Genomic DNA, 24,950 nt, shown 5'->3' with positions numbered 1-24,950 from the left:
AGAGTATTTGCTGAATCACAAGTAAACAGACTTGAAACTGAAGCTGTATAGGAAGATCTACCTGTATGTAGCCTTTGTTCCACAGATGCAAAAAACCCAATGAAAATGCATCTTCATTAGATGAATTTAATGGTCAGTGAGGAAACAACCCTGGTTTAGGAAGCAAAAATGTTCAGTATATTGTGGTCTCTGCCCTGTCCACTCCCTTAATGCAGTGTTTAGCAACTTCTGTTAAGCCTGCCTGGAGTGGTTCCTGGGGGGAGGGGTAAAAGTCCAATGGTATGCTCAATGCATGGAAACACATAGGTAACACTGTAGCCTACTGCAATCTAGCCTCTAGATGAGATGTTTGGCCAAGGGTTTACTCTGAGAACAGACTACCCCTCCCTTCCAATCTGGTTTCTGTTTTGAAAAAAACCAAATTACTCTTCTGCTTGGTGGAAAGGAACTGCTCTCTGGCTCTAAACACATAAAGCACTAATGCAGAAAGGCTCCAGCTGATGCAGTGCATGCACATTTCAGTGGGCAACTTTAGGATACTATACAGCCTACATTAACTGTTCTGATGCTTTCTAAATCCAAATTTTGGATGCAAATGGTCACTGCTACGTTAAGACCTTGGCATCTCACTTAAATGGCCACTTATTTCACCATATGCATTTGATCTGAAGACCACCATAGTTCCCTCCTTTAACACTTCAGGGTCTCTCTGCTCAACTTCCTGATGAGTACATGTAGTAACAGAGTCTGCACTAATCACAGCACACATCAAATGAAACTGGTTTGAATGCTGGCAGTATTGGGCCAATTCACTCATTAAGTTCTTCATCTGTGACCTGATGATGCACCTATTCCAAACAGTGACTTCCTGTGCCCTTTCCTTTGCACACCAGGAAACAATCTTTGAAATTTATAAACCCTGTAGATAAATTGACACAACACACACTTCCTAGAATCAAGTCTATTTTGCTATCTCCCACAATAAGACGTTTATTACATACATAACATTACTAGCAAAGAAAACAGGCAACAAACTTTCAATAGTTGATCACATTTGACAAGTTATTGGGAAGAATTTGGAGGACAAGCAACTGAAATGAAGAAAACTAGAATATTCAGTACCCTTTCTTCAATATACAGTGAATGCTTAAGTGTCTAAACAATATTTCACCCAAACATCTTACATGTTAAATGCACAGCAAGAGGACCACATATATTGTGTTATTTAAATCATCTGCCACAAGCCTAGCTCTCTGCTGGAAATACCCGTCAGGCAGCTTTCTCAACACACAGCTGCATTCAGGAATAAGAGCAGTGTTCCTAAATTAATTTGTTTCTAGGAATCTAAACAATGACTGACTTCTCTATGGATGTTGCAATAGTCCCACTACAGTAATAGTCTTGACTCTTCCCCTCCCTGATATTGCCCAAACAATAATATTCACAACTTATCTGAAAATCTGATTGCCAAGGATACGAGTATGAAGATTGATACACAGATTTGTACCAATACTTAACATACATTTAATAGGTTAGATTTCTAGCATGCATACAGTTCAGACATCAACCAGTTTTTTTTTAATATAGCAGTTGTGCATTAGGTCATTCCAGAACTTTAACTCACGGCCTTCATGCCCAGCACAGTTGTTTTGACATTCTGCTATGGGAATTTGTCTTCACTGATGAGCAGTTTTGTATTAGGTTATTTTAAAAAAAACTACCCTCACATCTCATCAAGTGTACTAACTTAATGGCTGTTTCATTTTACATAATGTTGCATCGATAATGAGAACCTACCATACAACTGCTTCAATGAACCGAATCTCTCAAACAAACAAGAATTCTGGAATATGCAACATATCTTTAGGAACAGCTAGTATAAAAAGTATCAACATCAGTGGTTTGAATATAAAAAATTTATTTAAAGTCAGAGTATGCAACAAATAAAACCTACAGAAAACAGATTTCCCCATTGCAATCTGCTGCTTACCAAATAATGGGAAAACACATTCCTTCAGTCATTATAAAGTTTTCAATACAAAAGAAATTAAGTTTTGTAAGAAAGCCTAGTAGACCAGGTACTGTTTCCTTCCAATATGCTTTGTAGACCCAACATCACTCTTCAATACATTCCACGCCATCCACCTCCACCCATGTTGCCTTGTCCATAGTATCCACCGCTATTTCCACTGCCACGGCCTATAAAACAACAAGAAGAATTATATTCCTAATTATTTCTGTTGAACATAAGCTAGTATTGGCTGCTTCTCACGGAATTCTCAAGCTCCCTCATGTGAAGCAAAGCTTAAAAAGAGTTCTGATGTGTATAGGTGTGGGGCCACCTACTTCAGTCAACTCACCATATCCACCCAAGCCATCAGGAGCACCATATCCTCCACTGTAACTGCTGCCCATCCCCATTCTTCCAACAGACCCATAACCGCCTTGATCTGGAAAGTAATGTGTACCATTAGCAACTGAAGAACCTGTGTATATTTAATTCTGAATTAAGAATCTGGAACCAAACATACCCATTCCCTCTCGGCCATAGCTTCCCATTCCAGAACCGCCTCCAGCAGTAGAATTCAGGAACAGTTCAATGTATCGATGTTCTTTAAAAAGAACAGAAAAAGGACACACACTTAAGTGATAAGACAACTCAGGTAGTTCTGTAATTATCATCTATGTGAAGTCAGGGAAACATTTACAATCATTCACACTGCATCTAGCTCATTCAACGGTCCATTTTCAAATGATCAGATTTATAGCCTTTTTCCCCTTATAAAATGGCTGCTTCATATAAGGCTGACAGACCAGGAAATCAACTGCACAAGTCCTTCATTTCTTTTGTATTCTGCCCTTCTTCCATCACAGAATTTCAAGCAGTGTGAAAAGGGTTCCCCAACAGGACTCCCATTCAACCCACTCTAAAAAAATTCAAGTATTCAGAGATTCTAACCCTAATAAAGTAATTTGTTGTAGCTACGTTAACATAAAATAAAGTCTCGCAAGGTATTCTGAAAACCAGATCTTAAATGGACATGAGAATATTAACAGCCTCCCCTAAAGTTATTTATATGCACTCACAAGCAGCCCATGAATCCCAGAACACTTCACCAGACCCTTTACATTTAGTAAGAACTTGGCTAGAGCAGCTGAAAACTTTAGAAGAGCTTCCATGTGCAGAGTCCTATAAGCTATGCCAGGCATACTACCTAAGAGGTGGAGGTAAGATACACTATTTGTGGTTTTAATTAGCCAATACAGCTATCAAGGTCGGTCTCTCTCTCTGTCTTGAGCTCCCTGGGGAAGGGGAGGGGGAAACACCTGTAATATTGAACTGATCAAAGAAAAACTACTCACTACAAGCTCAAGATAGAGAGGAGGTGGCAGGACTGGAAGCTGAAAGGGACTGCAGAACCTTGTCTTAACCTTGCCAAGATTCTGTTCTTAGCAAATGTTTTCCATTATTACAGGAGACTCTGATTTAAAGGATGTTTTGATGCTCTTATTAAAAATAACTGGGATGTTTTCCTTTAAAATTGGCTCATAGAATCTTACACCACTAATAAAAAGGGAGAAACAAAGACAGAAAAAATCCCCAAGACACTTTGGTGCAGTCATCTCAAAGCTGACCTTGACTGTGCTCTTGGCCTCTGTGAAGGAACTGCTGGTCACTCGGTATCTCTTGGAGGGCATCATACACTTATCATGCACAAAGTAATTCAACATGTGATATATTGTTTCTGCTTAGTTACTGAGGTTCAGTTGTGTTATTGTGCTTATAAACCAATCTCCCTTATGAATAAAAGCCGAATGGTGGTGGCACTTCTCTAGAACATTCCATACACTCCAAAATCAGTTCGCTCTCTGATCTGTCATTCAGAGGGTCTCCCTATCCACTGGCTGCTTTGCCTGAGTCCTGCCTCCAACATTCTAAACATTTTGCTTCCCCACAGCCAGTCAGAACACAGAGGTTATTTGCATATGCAGCCTCATTGGCCTCTGCCTCGGAACACAGAGGTTGTTTGCATATGCGACTTGATTGGCTTTTGCCTCCAACATTCTAAACAGTTTGCTATTCTGAGGTAAAATGTGTCCAATCTCCAGGTGAGGGCTGGAGATCACTCAGAATTACAACTGCTTTCCAGATGGCAGAGATCAGTTCCCCTGGAGAAAATGGTGGGCTCTGTATCCTTATATACTGCTGAGGTGGCCCCCATGACAGCCAATGTGACGTAGAAGTCAGGGCTTCAGAGCACGGGAGAGGCTGCAGGTGTGTGGGGGGTGGAAAGCTGGAGGGGGAAATAAAGGTAGGTTGAGGATTGGCTGGGAAGGAGATAGGGTTGCCAACTCCAGGTGGGAAATTCCTGGAGATGTGAGGGATGGAGCCTGGAGAGGGTGAGGTTTCAGAAGGCGTGGGACCTCGGACAGGTACAAAGCCATAGACTCCACCCTCCAAACCAACTATTCGTGGGGAACCATTGTTGCCAATCTCCAGGTGAGGGCTGGAGATCACTCAAAATTACAACTGTTCTTTAGGTAGCAGAGATCAGTTCCTCTGGAGAAAATGGTGGACTCAGTGTCATTATACCCTGCTGAGGTCGCCACAGCAAATTGACACTGAGTGTCCAAGGCTGGGGCACCCACCCAGAGCCTCTTTCTAGAGGCAGTTGTATTCATTTCCACAACATGCCTTTTTCCTAGTCAATCAATAAATCTTAATGGTAGCATATCTAGATTTTTCTTTACCTCCCAGCAGCAAGTTTTAAAAGAACTTGTAAATGCTATGACTAAATTTCGAGGACTGAGGTACAATATAACCACATACACACTTTGGATAGCGAATGAAATACTTGATATTTTTAATGGCTCCAATATTTGTTGAGACTTACGCATATGATTTTTATCTTTAGACATGGCAGCCACTGCATCTTCATGTGTCACAAATTCCACATCTGCCTCTCCCGTTGCTCTTCCATCTGCTCCAATATCAATGTGTACTCTTATAGGAGTCAAGGGTGAGAAAAACTAAAACAAACACAAACAGTAATTTGTGAGAACCCATTCATATTTAAACCACAGTATTTCTAAACTAGCAAATAAAACGCTCCACGTTAATTTTATTAGACAGAGAACATCACACCACTTCTTGAAAATATTAAAATGAATGGCCTGGCTAAACTGTTAACTGCATACCAAATCTGATGTCTAGTAATTTTACTCTGCATGGACACTGCAGCAGCCTTTTAAAACTTTTTTAAAATAGAAAAAAACCCCTTTAACACAGAAAATAACATATAACGAGTTAGCCCTTGTTTTCCCATTTGAGAATTTCAAGCTCCAAATGCTAGGGGCAAGAATATTAATAGCAAAGCTTAGCAAAAGAAGCAAACAATTATCCAAGAGCTAAATGAGGGCCAAATTTAAAATACAATACTGTCACGTGTTACAGAAATACTACAGTTGCATCTGCTAGAGTTACTATAGTAATTTCAAGTATAGTAAGCCAATTTCCTAGTTTGTTTAATTGCAAGAAATCTCATTTATGACTTAAAAAAGGTGACCCTTTAGCATCAATGACAACAACAGCTAAAACAAGTCCTGCCGCTGGCTGTTCATAGGGGGAAAAACTAGTTTGTGGCCTTTAAACAGTCAGTTTGCTGTCAATGTGTGCATATGACACATATAAGCAAAATTCCCAAGAAAAATAAGTAGTGCTTAGGACACTGTAGCTGCTGCATTACATTTCATTTCACACTAGGGAAACAGATAACCTGCTAACAGAAAGCTACATATGATTTTGGTTGCTCACAACACTTACATTAGCAATATCGTTTTCTGTTGCTCGAAATGGCAGTCCTCTCATGTGAACAAAGTGACCGCCATGAAAACCTGAGCTTGCATCTCCTGCTCCACCATAGCCATGGCCTCCCATTCCTTTAAAAAAACACAAAAAACCCTTAAGTACACTTCACTGACGTCTGCTCACTCTCCTTGAAATTCTCATGGCCAACACATCAGCCCCATTTGCAAAACAGCCAACCTAAGTTAAATTTCTCTTGTATTATTTTGGTTTATCCTATAGTGAATAAGTCTCTCATCCCAGAATTTGGTAAAATTATTATAAAGTAAGGTTTATAAAGTAACTGGAGCTGACAATTTAAAACTGGTATATAACATTATCTGTAACTTACTTGGATAGGACCAGGACAGTTAAGAAATTAAACAAACCCCTTACAACCTACTAATTGCTTCCCTTGTTAGAATATTTGTTTACATATTTCCTCAAGCAATGCAAAATGAAACAATAGCCGGCTCCATAGCAGAACAATAGGACTTCCCCGTCTCCTCCTACACACTGCAAGTCCCTGTCCCCAGGATCGGAGAACTTTTTCAAATGATGTGTGAAGTGACACATGAGGTGGCAACAAGGGAACTGTAGAAATCAGGGATCCACGCCCCCAAGAAGTCCCTCTGAATCCCAAACATGGCGGTCTCTGTGCCTCAAGACTCATGGTCAAACAAGAGTATTATAAAGCTGGTTTAAACCTTACCTCTCCCATCTCTCATTCTGTCATCATAGCCATCATTTCCATAGCCATAATTGTTATAGCCACCATAGTCATCAAAACCACCATACCCTGTGAGATTTAAGAAGTGAACATACTATGAAACAGTCTTAAAGTAAATGGCAGATTAACACTATGCATAAATCAGCATTTCTTTGACATCATGTATAAAACACAGATTTTTCTATATCACAGTAATCAGGCTCAAAAACATGCAGACCAAGTTTCATCCACATTCAAAAACTACATTCAAAAACTACTTCCAGATGCCTCACCATACCTTTTCAATCTTTAGTCACACGGCTGGTAAAAAAAATGATAGGTATCCAGATTTCAGACTCGGTATGTATTATAATTACTGTCATTTCTGTATTTCTTGACAAAAACGTCAGGAACGTGAAAATGACAAGAGCCTGTGGTCATTAGATACACATACCACCGTCATATCCACCACCTCCTCGACGCATTCTGTCATACATACTTCCACGCCCAGCTCCATAATAACCCCCTCTTCCTCCCATTGGTCTATCATATGGTCCAGGTCGCTGTCCCATCATTCTTCATGGTGGGTCATAGAATCCTCAGATTTCACTTTTACTACTTTTGAAGATCTCAATATATCTGAGTAAAAAAAGATTTTCAATGTACAAATGTAAGAATACATATACATAATGGATGAATTACAGTAACATGTTGCATAAATGCTCCAAATTCTATATCTAGACACAGTGTTGAATAAAAGCGTACACTATTTTTCCAAGTGTCACTTAATCTTTAGAAATTTTAAAATGCAAAAGCAAGCATTTCTGCAATTTATTTTACTGTCTAGAATTCTAACTGCACATTAAATACGACAAATCTCTAAACCACACTCCCCCCTACCCCAAGAAGACTTTTTTGAAAAATGTCTGGCTATCATAGAACACCCCCCATAAAACTGCAACAGCCAAATTTCAGCAAGCTACATAGTATTACCATTTCCCCCTCCCACCAGATCTACTGTACTCCCCAAATTAAATTTAGGGTGATATGATTGTTGTTTTTTTGTTTAAAAAATAGCCAGTCCATTTATGCTCCCCAACCCCCCAAAAACCATTACTGACCCCCAACCCCCCAAAAAAGATTTAATACCATCCCAAACTCTCCATCCCCACCTGTGCCCTATTCTTTCCTTGTGTTTCCCCAGAGCTTTTTCTGCTATCTCCTTTGAAGCAAACTGCACGAAGGCCTCCCCTGTGCTTCTCCCCTGGTAGTCCAGCGTCAATGTTATCCCATTTGGCACGATTTCCAACCCTTTAACCCAAGGACAAATAACCCCATCAAGGGGAAGAGTGTTAAAGGCTGAAACATTCCCATCTGTAGAAAATACTTAAAGCAAATCTACACAATGCAAGAAAATAGCTTAGCTTCCCCCCCAACCTAACCCAAACACACACACTAAAGAACTTGCATTAAACTGTATGGGTTTAGACATTCTAATACTGTCTTTGTTCAAACTACAAAGCAACAGCTACATCACAAAGGCCCACCTATATTACATGATGTAATAACTAAATTCTCCAAATTCTGATTTCATAGCAAAAAAAAGTCTAGATGTGTAAAATTGATATCCTACACTGCCAATGCAATCTCTTAACTGTTTAGTAGTATTTTAACAAAGAATACCAAATTTAGCAATCTAAATTTTAAACACACCAATCCCACCCCCTCCCTCCCCCACAAATTGCTAATAAAATTAAACTATTTCAATTATCAATCTTGCAGACATGGAAACACTGAAAGTCACTTGACAGTAACACTAGAGCTACCTTGAAAGAACTGAACGATCTCCTCCTTGCTGCAGCCAAATGGCAGACCACGCAATCGTACTGTTCCATCACTAGATGAATCATTTGGACCATTATGTTTCCCAGCCCAGTCCATTTTGCTGTTTAAAATCAAACACCATAAAAAACATAAACAGCAAATTTAGCATTTAAGAATCAAGATTCACCCCCCACCCCTTCCTAAGTAGGACTGTATACATTAGCAATACCTTGAAACATTAAAAGAAAAGGCTATTAAGTTGTCACTTGAAGCATAATGCTTTGATAGTGACAACTTGACACTGTCTTTCACTCATAACATATGGAACAACTAGCATGACCTGCTCATGCTGCCTGCCGCATAGCTTCCCTCAAGATGTCTAGTCCTCTAATTAAGATACATCCATCCAGGAAAACAAATTCTACTACTCCAGGAAGAGATAATGCCTTCCCAACTCCTCTTAAAATTCTTAAAATTCTACTACTCCAGGAAGAGATAATGCCTTCCCAACTCCTCTTAAAATTAGCCAAGCCATGCTCTGACCCATTCACTACTTATACTCAATCACTGCAATGGGTACACTACTTTTGATTTCCTATGTCTATGGGCCAGCGAAGACATTCTGAACTATTTTCCAAAACACAAACCCACATGCACACTTCTGACCAATGCTGCTAAGTACACAAGCCATGTGCATGCTTCTCTCCACTGCCAGCTAGGAGAGCCAAGGCAATATTCCTGAAGAGGCCCACAGAATTGGAGCCCTAACAAGAGAGTAAAGCAGTGGCTAAGAAGCAAGGCACCAAAATACAGGCATAGGGACTAATGGGCACGAGACAAAACTCAGCAAATTAGAGTGCACAGAGTCTACCGAGCTTCACCAGCCAGATGGAAAGACGGAGGAGAGAGGCAAGCCAAACGTAAAAACAGGCTCTATATTAAGATGGGAAAGATTAGAAATAACATGCATTTCTTTAGAGAAAGTCTCTGAAAGTCAGCATTTCTAGTGAAGGCCACACACCTGCACACATACCTGTCAACTGCAACACACAGTGGGATCCTTGAATTTTATTTTACCTTTCTCTAGTTATTCTCCGAGAAGACTGAAATCTATTTAGACTTGACTTGGAGATGCGCTTTATGAGACTCCCCCCTTTTAGATAAAACCTCAAAAGAGAAAAAGTTCAATTCACTAAGAGACCGTTCTAATGTTTTTCTTCTATGCTATTATGAAACCACAAGCATTAGCTGAGTTGGTGGGGGAGAATAGTTTACTTTGGGATTAAGCTCCTCCTATTGAACTAGCAAAGCCAGACTCTTTTTTGCCAAAACAGGTCATGAAGGAGAAATGTCCCCCTTCTTCCTATAATAGGTTAATAGCAGCAGGGCTTCAGAGCCTTATAGTGCAATCTCATCAACATAGTAATTCGAAACTAGCTTTCTCTTCCTACCTGATGTTATGTACACCAAGAAGAAAAAAGAAATCTAAAATGAAAGATGCCATTCCCACTAACAGTTCTGGGCAGGTCACCTCAGAAAAAGCAAAGAAGAAAACAGCTCAGATTTCTACCTTTTCCATATAGATACCCATGGATTATATATGAGAAGACCCTTCTTCAAAGCTAGGACCAAGAGGCAGTTTGCCATTAATGCCCACTCAGAGCCTCATGCCTCCCCCCCCCCAAAGGACCAAAGGCAAACAATACTGTACATGCCGCTGAAACAATGTTTGTCCCCCTGAAGGACAAAGAAGGGAAATGCTGCAGCTAATCAAGTTAACTTCTGTTTTTCCTTACCTCAAACCTCTATCCCTTCCAGACTCCAATATTACATCATCAAGCAAGTGGCTAATCCAACCAGTCAGTCTCAAAATCAAGACTCACATGGTCTCCTTAATACAGGGCAGCAGGGAAAAGCCCCCTTCCCCAATAAGCCAGCTAAGGCTTCAGAAGCATTTGAAAGACAGTAGCCAGTTATCAGAAGAAGGGGACATTGTGGTTGAGTCCAGGTAAAAATACTTGTTTAAAGGCGTTTTCATCAAAAGTCTAACAAAAGCTAAAACTCTCCAACTTAGATAGGAGCCAGGGGAAACAACTCAAACTGTAAACCACTAAAAGTGCATGGGAGTTTCTCCTGGAAAAGAAGTCAGGCCCCACAGTCCTTTTCTCCAAACCTTGAAAGTAATAATGAGAGATAAATGGAGCCATTCCAGTGGAGGACAAATCCGGACTTACCAAAGAGATACTTTGGTACTATATACAAGACTCACAAGATGTCTGTCTTAGCAAGCCGAGCTTCCACCACAATGGTGTTCACAAATGCAGCCATCTTATGATGGCAGATCTGGTATCCTCTCTTGAGTAATAAGGCCCTTAATATCAGCCTTCACAAATTGCTCTTTATAGCCACTCTCACTGTGGTTATCTGCTCAGACTCTATGCATCCTCTCCTGTGCAAGAGCTATATAGCTACATTAATGAAACACGGATCTCAAATTCATTCCCCAATCTAACCACCATCCCATTTTGGTAGTTAATCTCCCAGAAGCGTGCATATTAATCCAAACATGCCACTACAGAGTTCTGTAATTTTTAAATAGATTTGAGTATCAACACAAAGCTCTACCTGAAATCCAGCCTTCCATCAGCACCCAGGATCTTTATCAAGACCCAGTTATCCCTACTACCTAACCTTTATCACCATTATCCCTATTGTATAGGGCGGTATATCAAATCTAAGGTATAAATAAATAAATAAATATCCTAATGTATATTTCTCCTACAGCAGAGTCCTTCAGGAAACCCAAGAAAGAGTTATCTTGCCTAGAATCCTATGCATTTCTAGAGAACTGGAAACTGAACCCTGAATACACCCCAGTTCCTCTGCTACCTAATTATCACAGCACATCCAAAATTAGTTCTTCCCATCTTCATAAAGGACAAAATAGTATTTCCAACACTATGAAGCCAGACGTTGTAGTAACAGTGACATTCCTTGGCACCACTAATGGACTTGAGTTGCTGCAGGAAGCCAGGAAGTATGCAATCACTCTGCAGCGATTTCTACTGGATTTTCAGGACTACACAGCCATGCAAGCATATAACCACACTCCTCTAAGTGATGTAGATCTTTTCCATTCAAACGTCCAATCCTTTCAATGTATCTAAGGGCCAGGTGATATTGAAGCTACAAAACTGCCATCACCCTCATAGGCCTGGGAGTCCAATATGTTCGGACAATGGCTCAGGGACACTGGACTGAAGGAGCAATTCAGCGGACCGTAAACTAGCAAGAACTCGCTATACATCTTGCTCTCAAGACATTTCTTCCAGAAACCCTAGGTTATTATGTAACAGTTATGACAGTCATTGACATAGTGAAGGCATAACTAAATCAAGGTAAATCAATATTTCAAACTTTCTACAAGGAGACAAGGCAACAACTCCAGTGGAAAGTCTTATTCTCTCTCCCTGAAAGCACAACATTGTCAAGGCACTTTATACACTGAAAGGGACCAAATGAGTCATAGGCAGGTGGACCAAAGTAGCACTAAATTCTGACAGATTACAGACAGAAAGGATCAACTGATTCTGAACCACGTCTCAACTTTACCACAAAGCCAGCAAATTTCCTTCCACAGAAAATGATACTAATGCTGTCATTGTAAGATGGCCAATGAAACTGTTACACCCCTCCATTTTTAAAAATTTCATATCCAAACGCAGAACAAAAGAAAGGCTGTGTAGACCTACTCTCATAGTTCCATACTGGTCACAACGCATAAAATTGTCTCAGTAAATCAATCAGAAAACCATGACAGCTTCTGCCAGAGACTCTTATCTTAGGGCAACATTCCATCATACATGTCAACATAGCCCCACATGACAGTGCAGAAGACAAACGGAATATTTTTGCTAGTCTAACAAGGTACTTATCTCATATACTCAGGCACACAATCTACCCAGGAAACTTATGGGACTACATGGGGCATTCTGTTCCAAGAGGGCTTCACTTCAGTCAGGTCTAGAAAAAAGCCTTAGTGTCAGAACCTTGAAAATACCCTTATTACCCTGGTGAGCATACTTGGCAGTTAATTCCCATTTTCTTATTTTTTAAAAATAATCAGAAGGACATTACCAATCAGTCCTTACAGTTTAGCTTCCCAATGTGAAAGCTGAATATATTGGACTGTATCCAACTATCTGTAAACACAAAGCACTGACAGTTACAGATCTCTGCAATGCTTCCCTCCAGCACTCTCTTCCACCACAGAAAAGCTGACTGCCAATGTTTTGGGATCCACATGGATCCTTCCACAACCAACAGAGTTGAGGGCTGCACTGAGGAAGTGAGTGATATAGACCCTTCCTTCCTCCTCTTATCAACACTCTACCTTCCTTAGTGCATCCATCTGCCAGCCCACAAAAGCCCCACAATCCCAGGAATAAACCTTTCCAGTGTCAGAAGAGACTGTCAAGGAATGCAGCAAACATGCTGAGCCACTGGAGCCAACCCATTATTACAAGCTATTGTGGGACTTCCATTCAAACCAATGTCCAAGGTTCTCCTAGGGACTCTTCTGCTTAAGACTGTATTTTTAGTGGCAGCGTCCCTAGCTTGCGGAATTTCAGAAAAAGTACCCATCAGTTATCAAAAATATATGCAACCTTAGTCAGACCAAGTTAGTAACTGGGACACCCACATTTATCATTAAAGTCAACTCTATCTTTTACACCTCTCAAGGCACTGTCCAAACTTGTGCGCTCAAAACCACCACATCCCAGACAGAAAAAGTACCTCAAACTAAGTATCCAGTATTGGCATATTACTTGCATGGCCCTATCTGAAAAAAACACATCCTATTATTTTATTCGAATATTCTTTTGTGGGGGCGGGGGTATCTTAATCTGCTTCAGCAAACACTGCTGTCAATGACATATGCAATAAAGGAGTCCCCCCATTAGAATTTTGTAAAGAGTTGTGCGGAAATAATCCTGCCTGAGACAACAAGGCTCTTGGCTATTCCAAAGTGAACTGTTCTCTTCATGAAGAAAAAATGGACTTGCATGAAGCCTCATTCTTGTGGGTCACTAAAGAGCATTTAACCCTGCCAATATTCTGATGGGATAGCTGTGCATGGGTTTAGAGGCTTTGTCCTCTTCAAGACCTGAGAATGCAGGTATTCTTTCATGTTATGAATTGCTGTTTTACTAAGAGTTCTGCTTTTATATCCTCTTTTCCTGGTTCACCAGGAAGCAATTTTACCTCTTCTGGAAAAGAAAAAAGAACTATTGCTCCACCTATATGAAAAATATTCCAGTTCTGCCTGCAGCACTAGGAGCTTCATCCCAAAATAAACTGTTCTCTCAACACTACAAAGCACAAAAGTTTACAGTGATGTTCAATTTTTTTTAAAAAAAAGAAGTGTCTATTAGCTTAATCTCAAACATCACTTCAGATGCTGCATGCTAATCACTGCATGAGAGGCAATGCCAATCTAATCTGAAGCTTCCAGTGCTTGAAGAAATTTTACTGCAATTATTTACATTTATCCCAGGGACTGAAAATAAAAAGGCTCATCATAAGAGACTTCAGGGCCTGGGTGTACAGGTCAACCATGCCAGATTTTACATACAGAACAAGAACAGACAATGAGTAGGCACTTTATTCCACCCCCACCACTTCTCTTTTCCATTTTTACCCACTACCTATCCAGCCAAGGTCTGCAGGAGAAAAATTTATATCCAGCCTAAAGTCACTAGACAAAAACCAGCCAAGTTTAATATATATAATCCTACTAATGTAAACTGAATTTAAAGATCATTAATCTCAGGTAGATTACAATTAAGAACACAATTAGGATTGTCTATAGAAAATAATTTCTGTTTCTTCTGTCTGGTCATTTTTGGGAACACATCTGTCTTGTCCTACTTGAACCGTTATAGGGATCTAAGAACAAAGTATACTAAGTTTTGCAGAGTATCGTATTTAATTAACAATATATGAACAGTATGAGAGATACTTAGTAATCTCATGGGAAATATTCATTTAAATTATTTTGCTTTCTCAGAACTGTCCTATATGGCTGTATTAATGGTAAAAATTTGTTTTATTTAATTGAGTCAATTGTAAAAAGCTACTTGGCTCATTATGTTTGCTGAAACAATACAGTCCTGTCGATCCATCAGTACAATGGCCTGTGTATTTCAAGAGGAAAGTACCACAATTTCCTTTCCTTATTTTTGTTCACTCTGCCAAGTGAGCCATTTACAACCAGCAACAATATTTTCTAGCCAATTCCACAAAGCAGGTAAGATCTTTTACCAGACTACCTCTCCATCACACAGAGTTAAAATAATTTCTGTTTCTTCTGTCTGGTCATTTTTGGGAACACATCTGTCTTGTCCTACTTGAACCGTTATAGGGATCTAAGAACAAAGTATACTAAGTTTTGCAGAGTATCGTATTTAATTAACAATATATGAACAGTATGAGAGATACTTAGTAATCTCATGGGAAATATTCATTTAAATTATTTTGCTTTCTCAGAACTGTCCTATCTGGCTGTATTAATGGTAAAAATTTGTTTTATTTAATTGAGTCAATTGTAAAAAGCTACTTGGCTCATTATGTTTGCTGAAACAATACAGTCCTGTCGATCCATCAGTACAATGGCCTGTGTATTTCAAGAGGAAAGTACCACAATTTCCTTTCCTTATTTTTGTTCACTCTGCCAAGTGAGCCATTTACAACCAGCAACAATATTTTCTAGCCAATTCCACAAAGCAGGTAAGATCTTTTACCAGACTACCTCTCCATCACACAGAGTTAAAAACTCATATACTTACTTTGTATCTACTACCTATATACCATATTTCCACTCATGGTCAGGTATTACCGCAGTGTTCTACAATTTATAATCTAGGCTTAAATTTCACAAAGGTTCTGCTTCTGTAATTTGCTTGAGCAACAGGATTTAGCAGAACGATGCTATGCAGGATTACTTAAAAATTTCAGAGTAGTAGTCATGTTAGCTTGTTGCTACAAAAGAGAACTCTAGTGTAACTTTATGGATTAAAAGATGCATGGTCAATTCATTATACTTATAAGGGACAGACATCACTTCTCGTGTCCACTTATACCACGATAAACCAGTTCGGCTTTAAAGTTGCCAGAAGGCTCTTGGAGACTGCTCTAAGTAATCCCGATTAAGACCAATGGGCCTTACTTCTCAACAAGCACCAGCCTACGGCTCTTCTCACCAGGCCGTTAACAGGAGTACGATTTCTCTTCTCCCTCCCCCCCCCCCTTCTTCAAACCAAGCGTATAACGGACACTGTAAATAGCAACTGCAACCCAGCCGCCAATGTTCAAACACGACAACACAAACCCCACAACGCAGGCGCGCAAGTCCTCCGTAGGAGGGGGTGTGGCACAATTCAGAACGTCTCGCGCTCTCCGGGGGAGGAGGGGGGGGAAGACTGAGGGGGACATCTACGTCAGCGAGGGAAGGTAGGCCGGAATACAATGGAGGCGCACGCGCGGCCTCTTTCTTTTGTCAAGCCCGCCTTTTTGGCGGCTGCGGTTTTCAAAATGCGCTTCGCTCCCGGGCAGCCTTTTCCGTCGGCGGTAGCCGTTGGAGAATGCGCCCATGTTATCTGCCCTGAAGAGAACCACTTTGTTCAGCAGCCACCACCGCCGCCTCCCCTTTCTCACCGCCACATTCAAAATGGCGGCGGGGAGACTAAAAGTCTGTCTCTCTCTCGCGCGCGCTAAACCACCGCTTAACCCTTTCCTTCCCCCTTCCCCCTCGGAGCCCGTTAATCTCTCTGGGAGCGAGAAGGCGGGTCCGCCCACCTCGCCTCACGTTTCCCCAGTACCTCAGCGACCAGGTTGCCCAGCCGCTGCCCCCTCCCCACTCACCGGCAGCACCTCACCCACTTCCCCAGCCGATCGGCGCAAACGACAGCGCTGAACTTCCCCCACAAAGAACAAGGAAGCACTTAACGGGCGGCGGACTAACGAGCTACGCAGCTGAAGCAGACAGGATGGCGTCGGAAGCTCACGTATCGCGATAACGCCGCTGTTTGGTGACGGGAATCTCGTTCACGTAGTCCAGGTGCAGGGGACGGCGCATGCGGAATTGGAAAAAGGGGACGCGCCACGGAAACGTGGGTTTAGGTCAAGGGCCTAAAATGGCGGAGCGCATGCGCAGGTGGCGGACTGCTGAGGTGACGCGGTGGTGCCTTGGCGCCTGGAAGGCAAACCAATCCGGGATTAAGAAGGGTTTCCTGGCGCGCGGTTGGGAGCGGCGCGAGTATTCCAGTCTATTTTGAAAGGCGCGGAGCAGCCCTCGTCTCTGGAGGGAGAATTTAAAAAGGAGAAATCGCTGGCATCTGTTGTTGATAATGAAGAGGAAAAGGTTCTTGGAAAGATTCTTCCTCAAGCTGTGAGGTTAAAATCGATAAGAGCAGGGGTCTTGTTGTAGAAAAAGAGCTGCCGGAGCTCATTAGCATAACTCATTAGCATAACTTATTTGCATATGCCACGCCCCCTGACATCACCGGAAGTGACAGAAGGCCACACCCCCTGACATCACTGGAAGTGTGTCAGAAGGCCCGGCTACTTACCCTCCTGCTTCATCCTCATTCCCAAACGGAATGAGGATCGAAGCAGAGGGCGGGGTAAAGAAGGGGGCGGGGCTTCACCACGTGACCGCCCCGCCCCCTAGAGGTTCGCTTCCGGAGCTCCGTACCTGAGAGCTCCCCCCCGACTAGAGCCCTGGATAAGAGTACAGGCTGAGAGGGCCCTTTGACTTTTAAAATGTTAGCCCAGAGTGCTGATGTTCCTGCGACGTTATCCATGGAGTGGTTGAGATGCCAGCTTGTGAACACAACAGCAAAAACAACCGCTGTGAAATACAATGCTGTTCCAATAAAGGCAAAAGTAAAAAATGATTCTGTATACTCATAAAGTGTTATTGTAATGTATTATTTCCAATATTCCCTATGAGACACTCAGTACAAAAATATAGTTAGCTCCATCAGTATCAAAATGGTGTACCGAAAACCCTCACAAGGGAAAAGTCCAAGGAAGATGGATTGTTTGTTGGATGCTCTGCCAGTTACTGAAAAAGGGACCAAATTGCGGAAATGTGGGAGTCAACCGGAAGCCCCGTCTTCCTTGAACTTTTCCCTTGTGAGTGTTTTCTGTATGCCATTTTGATACTGGTGGAGATAACTATATTTTTGTACTGAATGTCTCATATGGAATATTGGAAATAATACTTTATGAGTATATAACACTTTATGAGTATATAAATCATTTTTACTTTTGCGTTTATTGCAATAGTGCTGTATTTCACAGTACACTTTATGAGAATATAAATCATTTTTACTTTTGCATTTATTGCAATAGTGCTGTATTTCACAGTGGTGGTTTTTGCTGTTGTGTTAGCTTGTGGACACAGCAGACTGTTGGTCCATCTGCTTCAGTATTGTCAAGCAAAGAAATATCTTTCTCAATTCCTGCCACTTTCAATCCTTTCATCTGTTTGTTAACTTTATAATCATCCCTTTATCCTCACCGCAATCCTGTTAGGCTGAGTGGGTGTGATTGACCCTAGGTCACCAGGTGAGCTTCCTTGGCAAAGCAGGGATTTGAATCTGGATATCCTAGATGCTAGTCAGACACTCTAAGCACTGCAGCACACTAGCTCTTTTTATGCATAGAGACTGAGCATGAGATCTTCTAGCCCTGACCTGGAGAGCCCATGCAAGCCCGATTTTGTCAGATCTCGGAAGCTAAGCAGGATAGACTTTCAAGTACTTGGATGGGAGACCTTGGAAAACCAGAGCCTGGAGACAGGGGCAGGCTTTATTCAGCCACCTCTCTGAATATCCTCCAGGCCCCCAGTAGGGCTCAGTCACCAGAGGTTGCCATGGCTTCCACATGCACACATACACATATGAAAAATACCCCCCCCCCAAAAAAAAAGAACATGGGATCTTCTGCACTGAAAGCATATGCTCATTCACTGTACAGTTTTCTCCCTCAGCCATTAGGACTATAGAAATGGCTGCTGGCTGGGTACATAATATATACACCCTAGCTCGTGAGCATGATCACACAGAGACATGGAGTAAATGTGGACTGGCACTGAAAGTTACATAAAATGGATGATTCCAGAGAGTATGGCTTTTCCCATCATAGAATTGCAGTGACAGATTCTGTAGTTAGTGAAACTTTATCTTATATGCTACATTTATTTATTTAATTTCTACCCCGCTCTCCCTGCCGAAGCAGGCTTAGGACGGCTTACATAAAATACTGGACAATTAAAACAAATTTATCTAAAATCACAACAGAATACACATAAAAACATACAAAGTGCTAGTGCTGAATGAATTCATATATGATGGCAGGTATGAGCAGCATCCAACTATACAAACAAACAATCAGTTGCCAGTGTAATCTGAGTTATATGTGGCTGATTAATGATGTTATAATAGTATTAGTAATGCTGTTAATATTGGGGCCAGGGCCTTAGTTATATAGTGTGGCTCCTTAGTCAAAGGCCTGGTGGAAGAGCTCCATCTTGCATGCCCTGCAGAACTGTAAAAAGTCCCGCAGGGCCCTGATGTCTTCCTGGAGCTCATTCCACCAGGCAGTCCCTTAGGTATGAAGGTCCCTGACCATATAGGTAGCACCTGGAGATCTCCTACTATTACAATTGATCTCTAGATGGCCAAGATCAGTTCTCCTGAAGAAAGTGGCTGCTTTGGAGGTTGGACCCCATGGCATTATACCCTACTGGAGTTCCTCCCCTTCCCAAACCCCACCCCCCTGAGGCTCCACTGCCCAAATCGCCAGGTATTTCCCAACCCTGGGCTGGCAACTCTCATGTCACATGAGGTCCTTCAGGCTCTGGGCCCAGCTGTCTTATACAGAGGTCTTTCTGTGTGGAACTTCTGGTCCCCCCTTCCTCCTTCCCAGAGCATAAACATACTCGGCCCGATGGATCCCTGAAAGCCACACAGTGCCAAAGAACTTGTACTCTTTATACTCTTCACGGAAGGGGTAAGAGCAGCTTGATGTACAAAATATCTTTGGTTGCGAGGAGTGTGAGCTGCTTTCTGCATTTTCACCTGTGAAGTGGAGAAGGATCTTGGTGTGTTTTCTTGTAGAGATGTCCTATATGAATAGCATTTACATTGCAGTGTGCTACTAAGGAGGCTTGTTTCCAGTTCTATGCACATTTATTTGGGAGCCCCATGATTTCATATTTAAATTCAGGTTTCAGTTTTGTTGTGACCTAAATCACAAGCACTGTTAAGAACTACAATATACAAAATAATGCTATAGGATACATAACAAATGCACTTCTGGCATTTATTTCCTATTTTCTCACAATGAGTAAAACCAATGATTTTTCACATTACATTTCAAATGTTCAAAGCATGTCATATAGATCATCTCAATAATACTCAAAATAACCACATAAAGTACCCAGGTTCAGTACTGCCAATAAGACTGGCGAATAATCTCTTGCTTAAGGCCATCTACAAAAATTGTGTGGCTGTACTGATTTGAACCAGGGTCTTCGCAAGCTCCTAGCCACTGTGCTGTACCAGCTGTCCATTGTCAGTGTACCCAGTATTAGATTAGGTCCTGCAAATATGCTTATTTACTTATTTGCCTGGAAGAACGCCAGGTTTGGTGCCACATTGAATAATTGAGTTTTTAAAAGTTTAATCTGTAACATGTAGGAACCAGGTCTGTCCACAATATTGGGGGGGAAATCAAATTTTTGGTATCCAGGTTTCCAAAATTCTTTAGCACTGTGTGTTAGTCACAATGCACAAGTTTTTTAAAAATTGGAGGATCTGTATAGGAGCTTAAATAACAAGAATAAAGTAAATAGCGATTCTGTTTGCAAACCGAAAGCACGTCTTGTTGCCAAGTGCTACATATAATGCTTGGATGGACACAAATCACTCTGCGCAAGGGAAGGACAAACTGGTATACATTTGTTATGAAATCTCACAAAGCATGGTTGGGCTCCACTCTAAAAAATGTCACTCAGAAAAAGAAATTACAACCATGCATTTTAGTTAGCCTTGTGATATTGAAACAAATTTAGGGTTATACAGTTGACAATAAAGTAAACCTTACTCAGGTCCTAAACCCAAATATACATACTTTGTATGCAAGTTCTGTTTGATACCAAAGGGATTTGCGGGCGCCAGCCTCCAGGTGGGATCTGGAGATCTCCTGGTGTTACAAGTGAACTTCAGCCCTCAGAGTTCAGTTCCCCTGAAGAAAATGGCTACTTTGGAGGGTGAACTCTATGGCATTAAACTAGGGATGCCAACCACCAGGGGGGAGACGGGTATTCCCTGGAATTACAGCTCATATCCAGACTATAGAAATCAGTTCCCCTGGAGAAAATGGTTGCTTTGGAGCGTGGACTGTATGGCATTGTACCCCACTGAGGTCCCTGTCCTCCCCAGGCTCCATCCCCAAATCTCTAGGTGTTTCCCAGCTCAGGCCTGGCAGCCCTAACTCCCCGTTCCCCCACTGGTGGCCTGGGGGGACCTGGCAACCCTACATTAGACCCTGATGAGGTCCTGCCTGTTCCCAAACCCCACCCTTCCCTAGGGTTGTCAGTTGTGGGGGCAGGGACCTACCCATCTAGTGTCATGACATCACTTCTGGCATGAACAGGAAGTGATTTCATTTTGTTGTGACAATACTCTGGCATGCACCTAATATTCTATGGTAAACTCCAAGGAGACTAGGTATAATTTTGGGAGATCTCCAGACCATACCTGGAGTCTGGCAACCATACACCCCCAAATCTCCAGGAATTCCCCAACCTAGAGCTGGCAAACCTAACTTAAAAGCATCTGAGTGGCTTCTAAAATACAAATTTAAATGCAACCATGGTGGTTTTTGTTTGTATTATAAAACAATTTCCCTCTAATGTTTAATATTTAAAATATCTATGATCTTGATCGGTTGTCAGCATATAGATTGTGAGCTACCAATAGCTCACCAGCGTCAGCAGAGCAGTTCATGCATCTCCTGGAAGACCCAGGAAAACACCACAAAAGATACCAATAAGTTTTCACTTCATTGGACTTTTCGCTGTGCTGCATAGCTGGTGATAGCTTTGCTTCTAGAGTTCTTCCTATTCCATGTTCTGTTTTCAGGACACAACAAAACATGGTAATTTTTTTTGGGGGGGGAGTACGTCAGGAGTAGTTCTCATTAAATATAAGGTTGGCGATCCTTGGCCTAGATCTTACGTAACCGTTATATTTCTACACTGAGCAATAGATGGAAAAAACTTCAAAATCCTTGCAGTTAATTAAATATACTGAACACCATCCATTCATTTAGGTGTTATTGTTTATTAACCTTTAAAGGTAAGAAATTCCATTTAAGCACAGGACAAAATTCTTTATAATATTATTACTATAAAGTGTGATATAAGAAAACAAAGTGGCTGTAGATAAGACTAACTGGACTTTCTTCACATTTGGTTTAATATTAACTTGGACTTTGTGAGACGGCTGGGACAGAGAATCTGCACTTTGGAGAAGGCCATTTTAGAAACCAGCCTCAGTCAAAAAGAAGGAAGAAGAATGAAGATTCCTATTTTCACCGTTGATGCATTTACAGATGAACCATTCCGTGGCAATCCTGCAGCTGTTTGTCTTCTTGAAGATGTAAGTTTTTGAAATTTCTCTTTATCCTATCCAATATTAATTTTTGTTGTGAGTGACTGATGACATTTCTGTTCATTTCAGTGAGATTTCTTGATCATTGGGAAATAAATCAAAACTCCTGAGAGCATTTATTTCTACATGAGATTTTGTGCGTCACAGCACACTTTGGCAGATATATAGGATGAAAGTTTCTGTGGGTACATAGAGCTGGGCTTTTACAAATATTCTGCCCCAAGAGATCCTTTCCACATTTGTTTGTCTGCCAGTTTGTTGCAGAGGATTTTGGGATGCATTCTAAGGGAAGCCCTCAGTTTGTTAGTGGTGTCAGACAGGACTGGAGGGTTTTTCTTTGGCCATATGCAAAATGAGAAGATGCCCATTCAGCAGCCCCCTGTAGCTATGCATTGTGACAGCAGGCCCATAGCATAAGACAAGCTGTCTTTCTGGGAAGCTTTTATACGTCTCATCTTATGGAGAGATACCTGATAAATTTCCATAAAATCCCATACATATAAGAATGTCAGAGAAAAACAGAATAACACATTGTTTTGTCTCATCCTGTGACCTTTATTTCTGCTTTTTGTCTAATCTGTTAAATCAGCGGTAGTTCATTCATCCATAAAATGATTGACCCAGTGATGCTAAAATGAGAAACCAGAAATTGTTCCATTTAAAACCTACCACACGGTGGCAGTATTTAAATGCATACCTGCTAATTGCTGGGAGTTTTTGTGTGTGTTTTTTTGCTTAGCATCGCCTTGAATAAGCTGACTGGTCTTCAACAGTCGTTTGTTTTTTTGGCTAACATCCCTATGATCCACCCTCTGTTAAGGCCTGTCTGGTATTTCTCTAGCACATTTTTGTCCTGTCCATTCTCCAAGAAGCCCAAGGGACTATGTGTGGTTCTTCTTTTCCCACTTTACCCTCTCAAGAACCCTGTAGAGTGGATTAGGCTGAGAGAGTGACCGACCCCAAGGTAACCCAGCGAGCATCCATGGCAGAGTGGTGATTTGAAGCTGGGCCTCCCAGATCCCAGTCTAACACTGCCCACTACACTGTGCTGGCTCTCATGGTACTTAAAAGTCTGTCGCACAAAAACAAAAAACAAAAATCTTTGGGCTAGTCACAATCCTAGTGAATATTGAAGAGGATAGTTTCCTGGTAACAGAGATCCTTGATATGGGTAACCCAAGGCTAATTTTGGGATTTTGAGTGCCTTGTTTTGAAAAATATAGTTTTGGGTTGGGCACCATATTAGGGCATCCTGAAGGGGAGACACTGTGTATGGTTTGGGATGGTGCAAATATTACTTTGCTGTACAGAACTGTGCAAGTTTCAGATTCTTATTCTTAAGGAAATGCGAACCAGAAACCGACTTTAGCCTTGTGACTAATGATGGGCTCTTTCTTTGTCAGACATATTTGTCAGGAAACTTTTCTAGACATATGAACCACTCCATCTTTCCTGTATCTACTTCATTTTTCTTTTAGGAACTGGAAGAAGGCTGGCATCAAAAAATCGCAATGGAAATGAAACTTTCAGAAACTGCATTCATTCGAAAATTGCATCCAACTGACAACTTTACCAAAAGTAAGCCCCTTTTAGTTACACCGGCTCAAGTGACAGTTTTGTTAAAGGCTTTAGTAGAAAGTAATATTCTCTGTTTATTGATGAAGGATGATACTTTAGCAGACCAGGTGAAACAATGACTTCTTAGGGCATATCCGCACCAGATTGAAACTGGTTTAATAGTTAATATGATCCACTGGAGAAGGAAATGGCAGAAAGAGTGAAGCGGCTGGGCCAAAGCCGAAAGGACCCTCAGTTGTGGATGTGTCTGATGGTGAAAGGAAAGTCCGATGCTGCAAAGAACAATACTGCATAGGAACCTGGAATGTAAGATCTATGAATCAAGGTAAGCTTGACGTGGTCAAAAATGAGATGGCAAGACTGAACATCGATATCTTAGGAATCAGTGAACTTAAGTGGACAGGAATGGGCGAATTTAACTCAGAAGACCATTATATCTACTACTGTGGCCAGGAATCTCGTAGAAAAAATGGTGTGGCCTTTATAGTCAACAAGAGAGTGCAAAAGGCAGTACTGGGATACAATCTCAAAAATGACAGAATGATTTCTGTCCGATTCCAAGGCAAACCATTCAACATCACAGTAATTCAAGTGTATGCCCCAACCACTGATGCAGAAGAGGCTGAAGTGGACCGGTTCTATGAAGACCTACAACACCTCCTAGGACTAACACCAAAAAATGATGTCCTCATCATCATAGGGGACTGGAATGCTAAAGTAGGAAGTGAAAAGGTAACTGGAATAACAGACAAGTTTGGCCTTGGAAAGCAAAATGAAGCAGGGCAAAGGTTAACAGAGTTTTGTCAAGAGAACACACTGGTCATAGCGAACACCCTTTTCCAACAACCTAAGAGGCGACTCTACACATGGACATCACCAGATGGGCAACACTGAAATTAGATTGATTTCATCATTTGCAGTCAAAGATGGAAAAGCTCTATCCAGTCAGTAAAACCAAGACCTGGAGCTGACTGTGGCTCAGATCATGAGCTACTCATTGCAAAATTCAGACTTAAACTGAAGAAAGTTGGGAAAACCACTAGGCCATTCAGATTTGACCTAGATCAGATCCCTGATTAATATACAGTGGAGGTGAAGGGACTAGATTTGTTAGACAGAGTGCCTGAAGAACTTTGGACAGAGGTTCGTGACATTGTACAGGAGGCAGCAATCACCACCATCCCAAAGAAAAAGAAATGCAAGAAAGCAAAGTGGCTGTCTGATGAGGCTTTACAAATAGCAAAGGAAA

At 41.4% G+C, this 24,950-nt stretch overlaps 2 protein-coding genes across 2 annotated transcripts in view; one reads left to right on the top strand and one right to left on the bottom strand.

Annotated features, from left to right (window-relative positions):
- Positions 1 to 970: 970 nt before the first annotated feature.
- Positions 971 to 16,579, bottom strand: HNRNPH3 (heterogeneous nuclear ribonucleoprotein H3 (2H9)). The gene is given in 10 exon segments (XM_015413951.1): positions 971 to 2,199; positions 2,361 to 2,450; positions 2,532 to 2,612; positions 4,896 to 5,031; positions 5,825 to 5,940; positions 6,558 to 6,644; positions 7,009 to 7,193; positions 7,727 to 7,865; positions 8,381 to 8,499; positions 16,302 to 16,579. Coding segments are annotated over 9 exon segments (1,026 nt in total). The 5' UTR covers positions 8,496 to 8,499; positions 16,302 to 16,579; the 3' UTR covers positions 971 to 2,122.
- PBLD (phenazine biosynthesis-like protein domain containing) overlaps positions 15,864 to 24,950 on the top strand; it is a 29,107-nt gene continuing 20,020 nt past the window's right edge. The window contains exons 1-3 of the mRNA XM_015413961.1: positions 15,864 to 15,890; positions 21,952 to 22,111; positions 23,602 to 23,701. Of these exons, the coding sequence (XP_015269447.1) occupies positions 22,028 to 22,111; positions 23,602 to 23,701 (184 nt within the window). The 5' untranslated portion in view covers positions 15,864 to 15,890; positions 21,952 to 22,027. The remainder of the gene's footprint in view (positions 15,891 to 21,951; positions 22,112 to 23,601; positions 23,702 to 24,950) is intronic.

This window comes from Gekko japonicus, unplaced genomic scaffold (genome assembly GCF_001447785.1).
Source record: "Gekko japonicus isolate JY-2015 unplaced genomic scaffold, Gekko_japonicus_V1.1 scaffold1178, whole genome shotgun sequence".
In the NCBI taxonomy this organism is placed as follows: domain Eukaryota; kingdom Metazoa; phylum Chordata; class Lepidosauria; order Squamata; family Gekkonidae; genus Gekko; species Gekko japonicus.
Note: the sequence above shows the minus strand (reverse complement) of the source record. Positions and strands in the feature narration are given on the sequence as shown.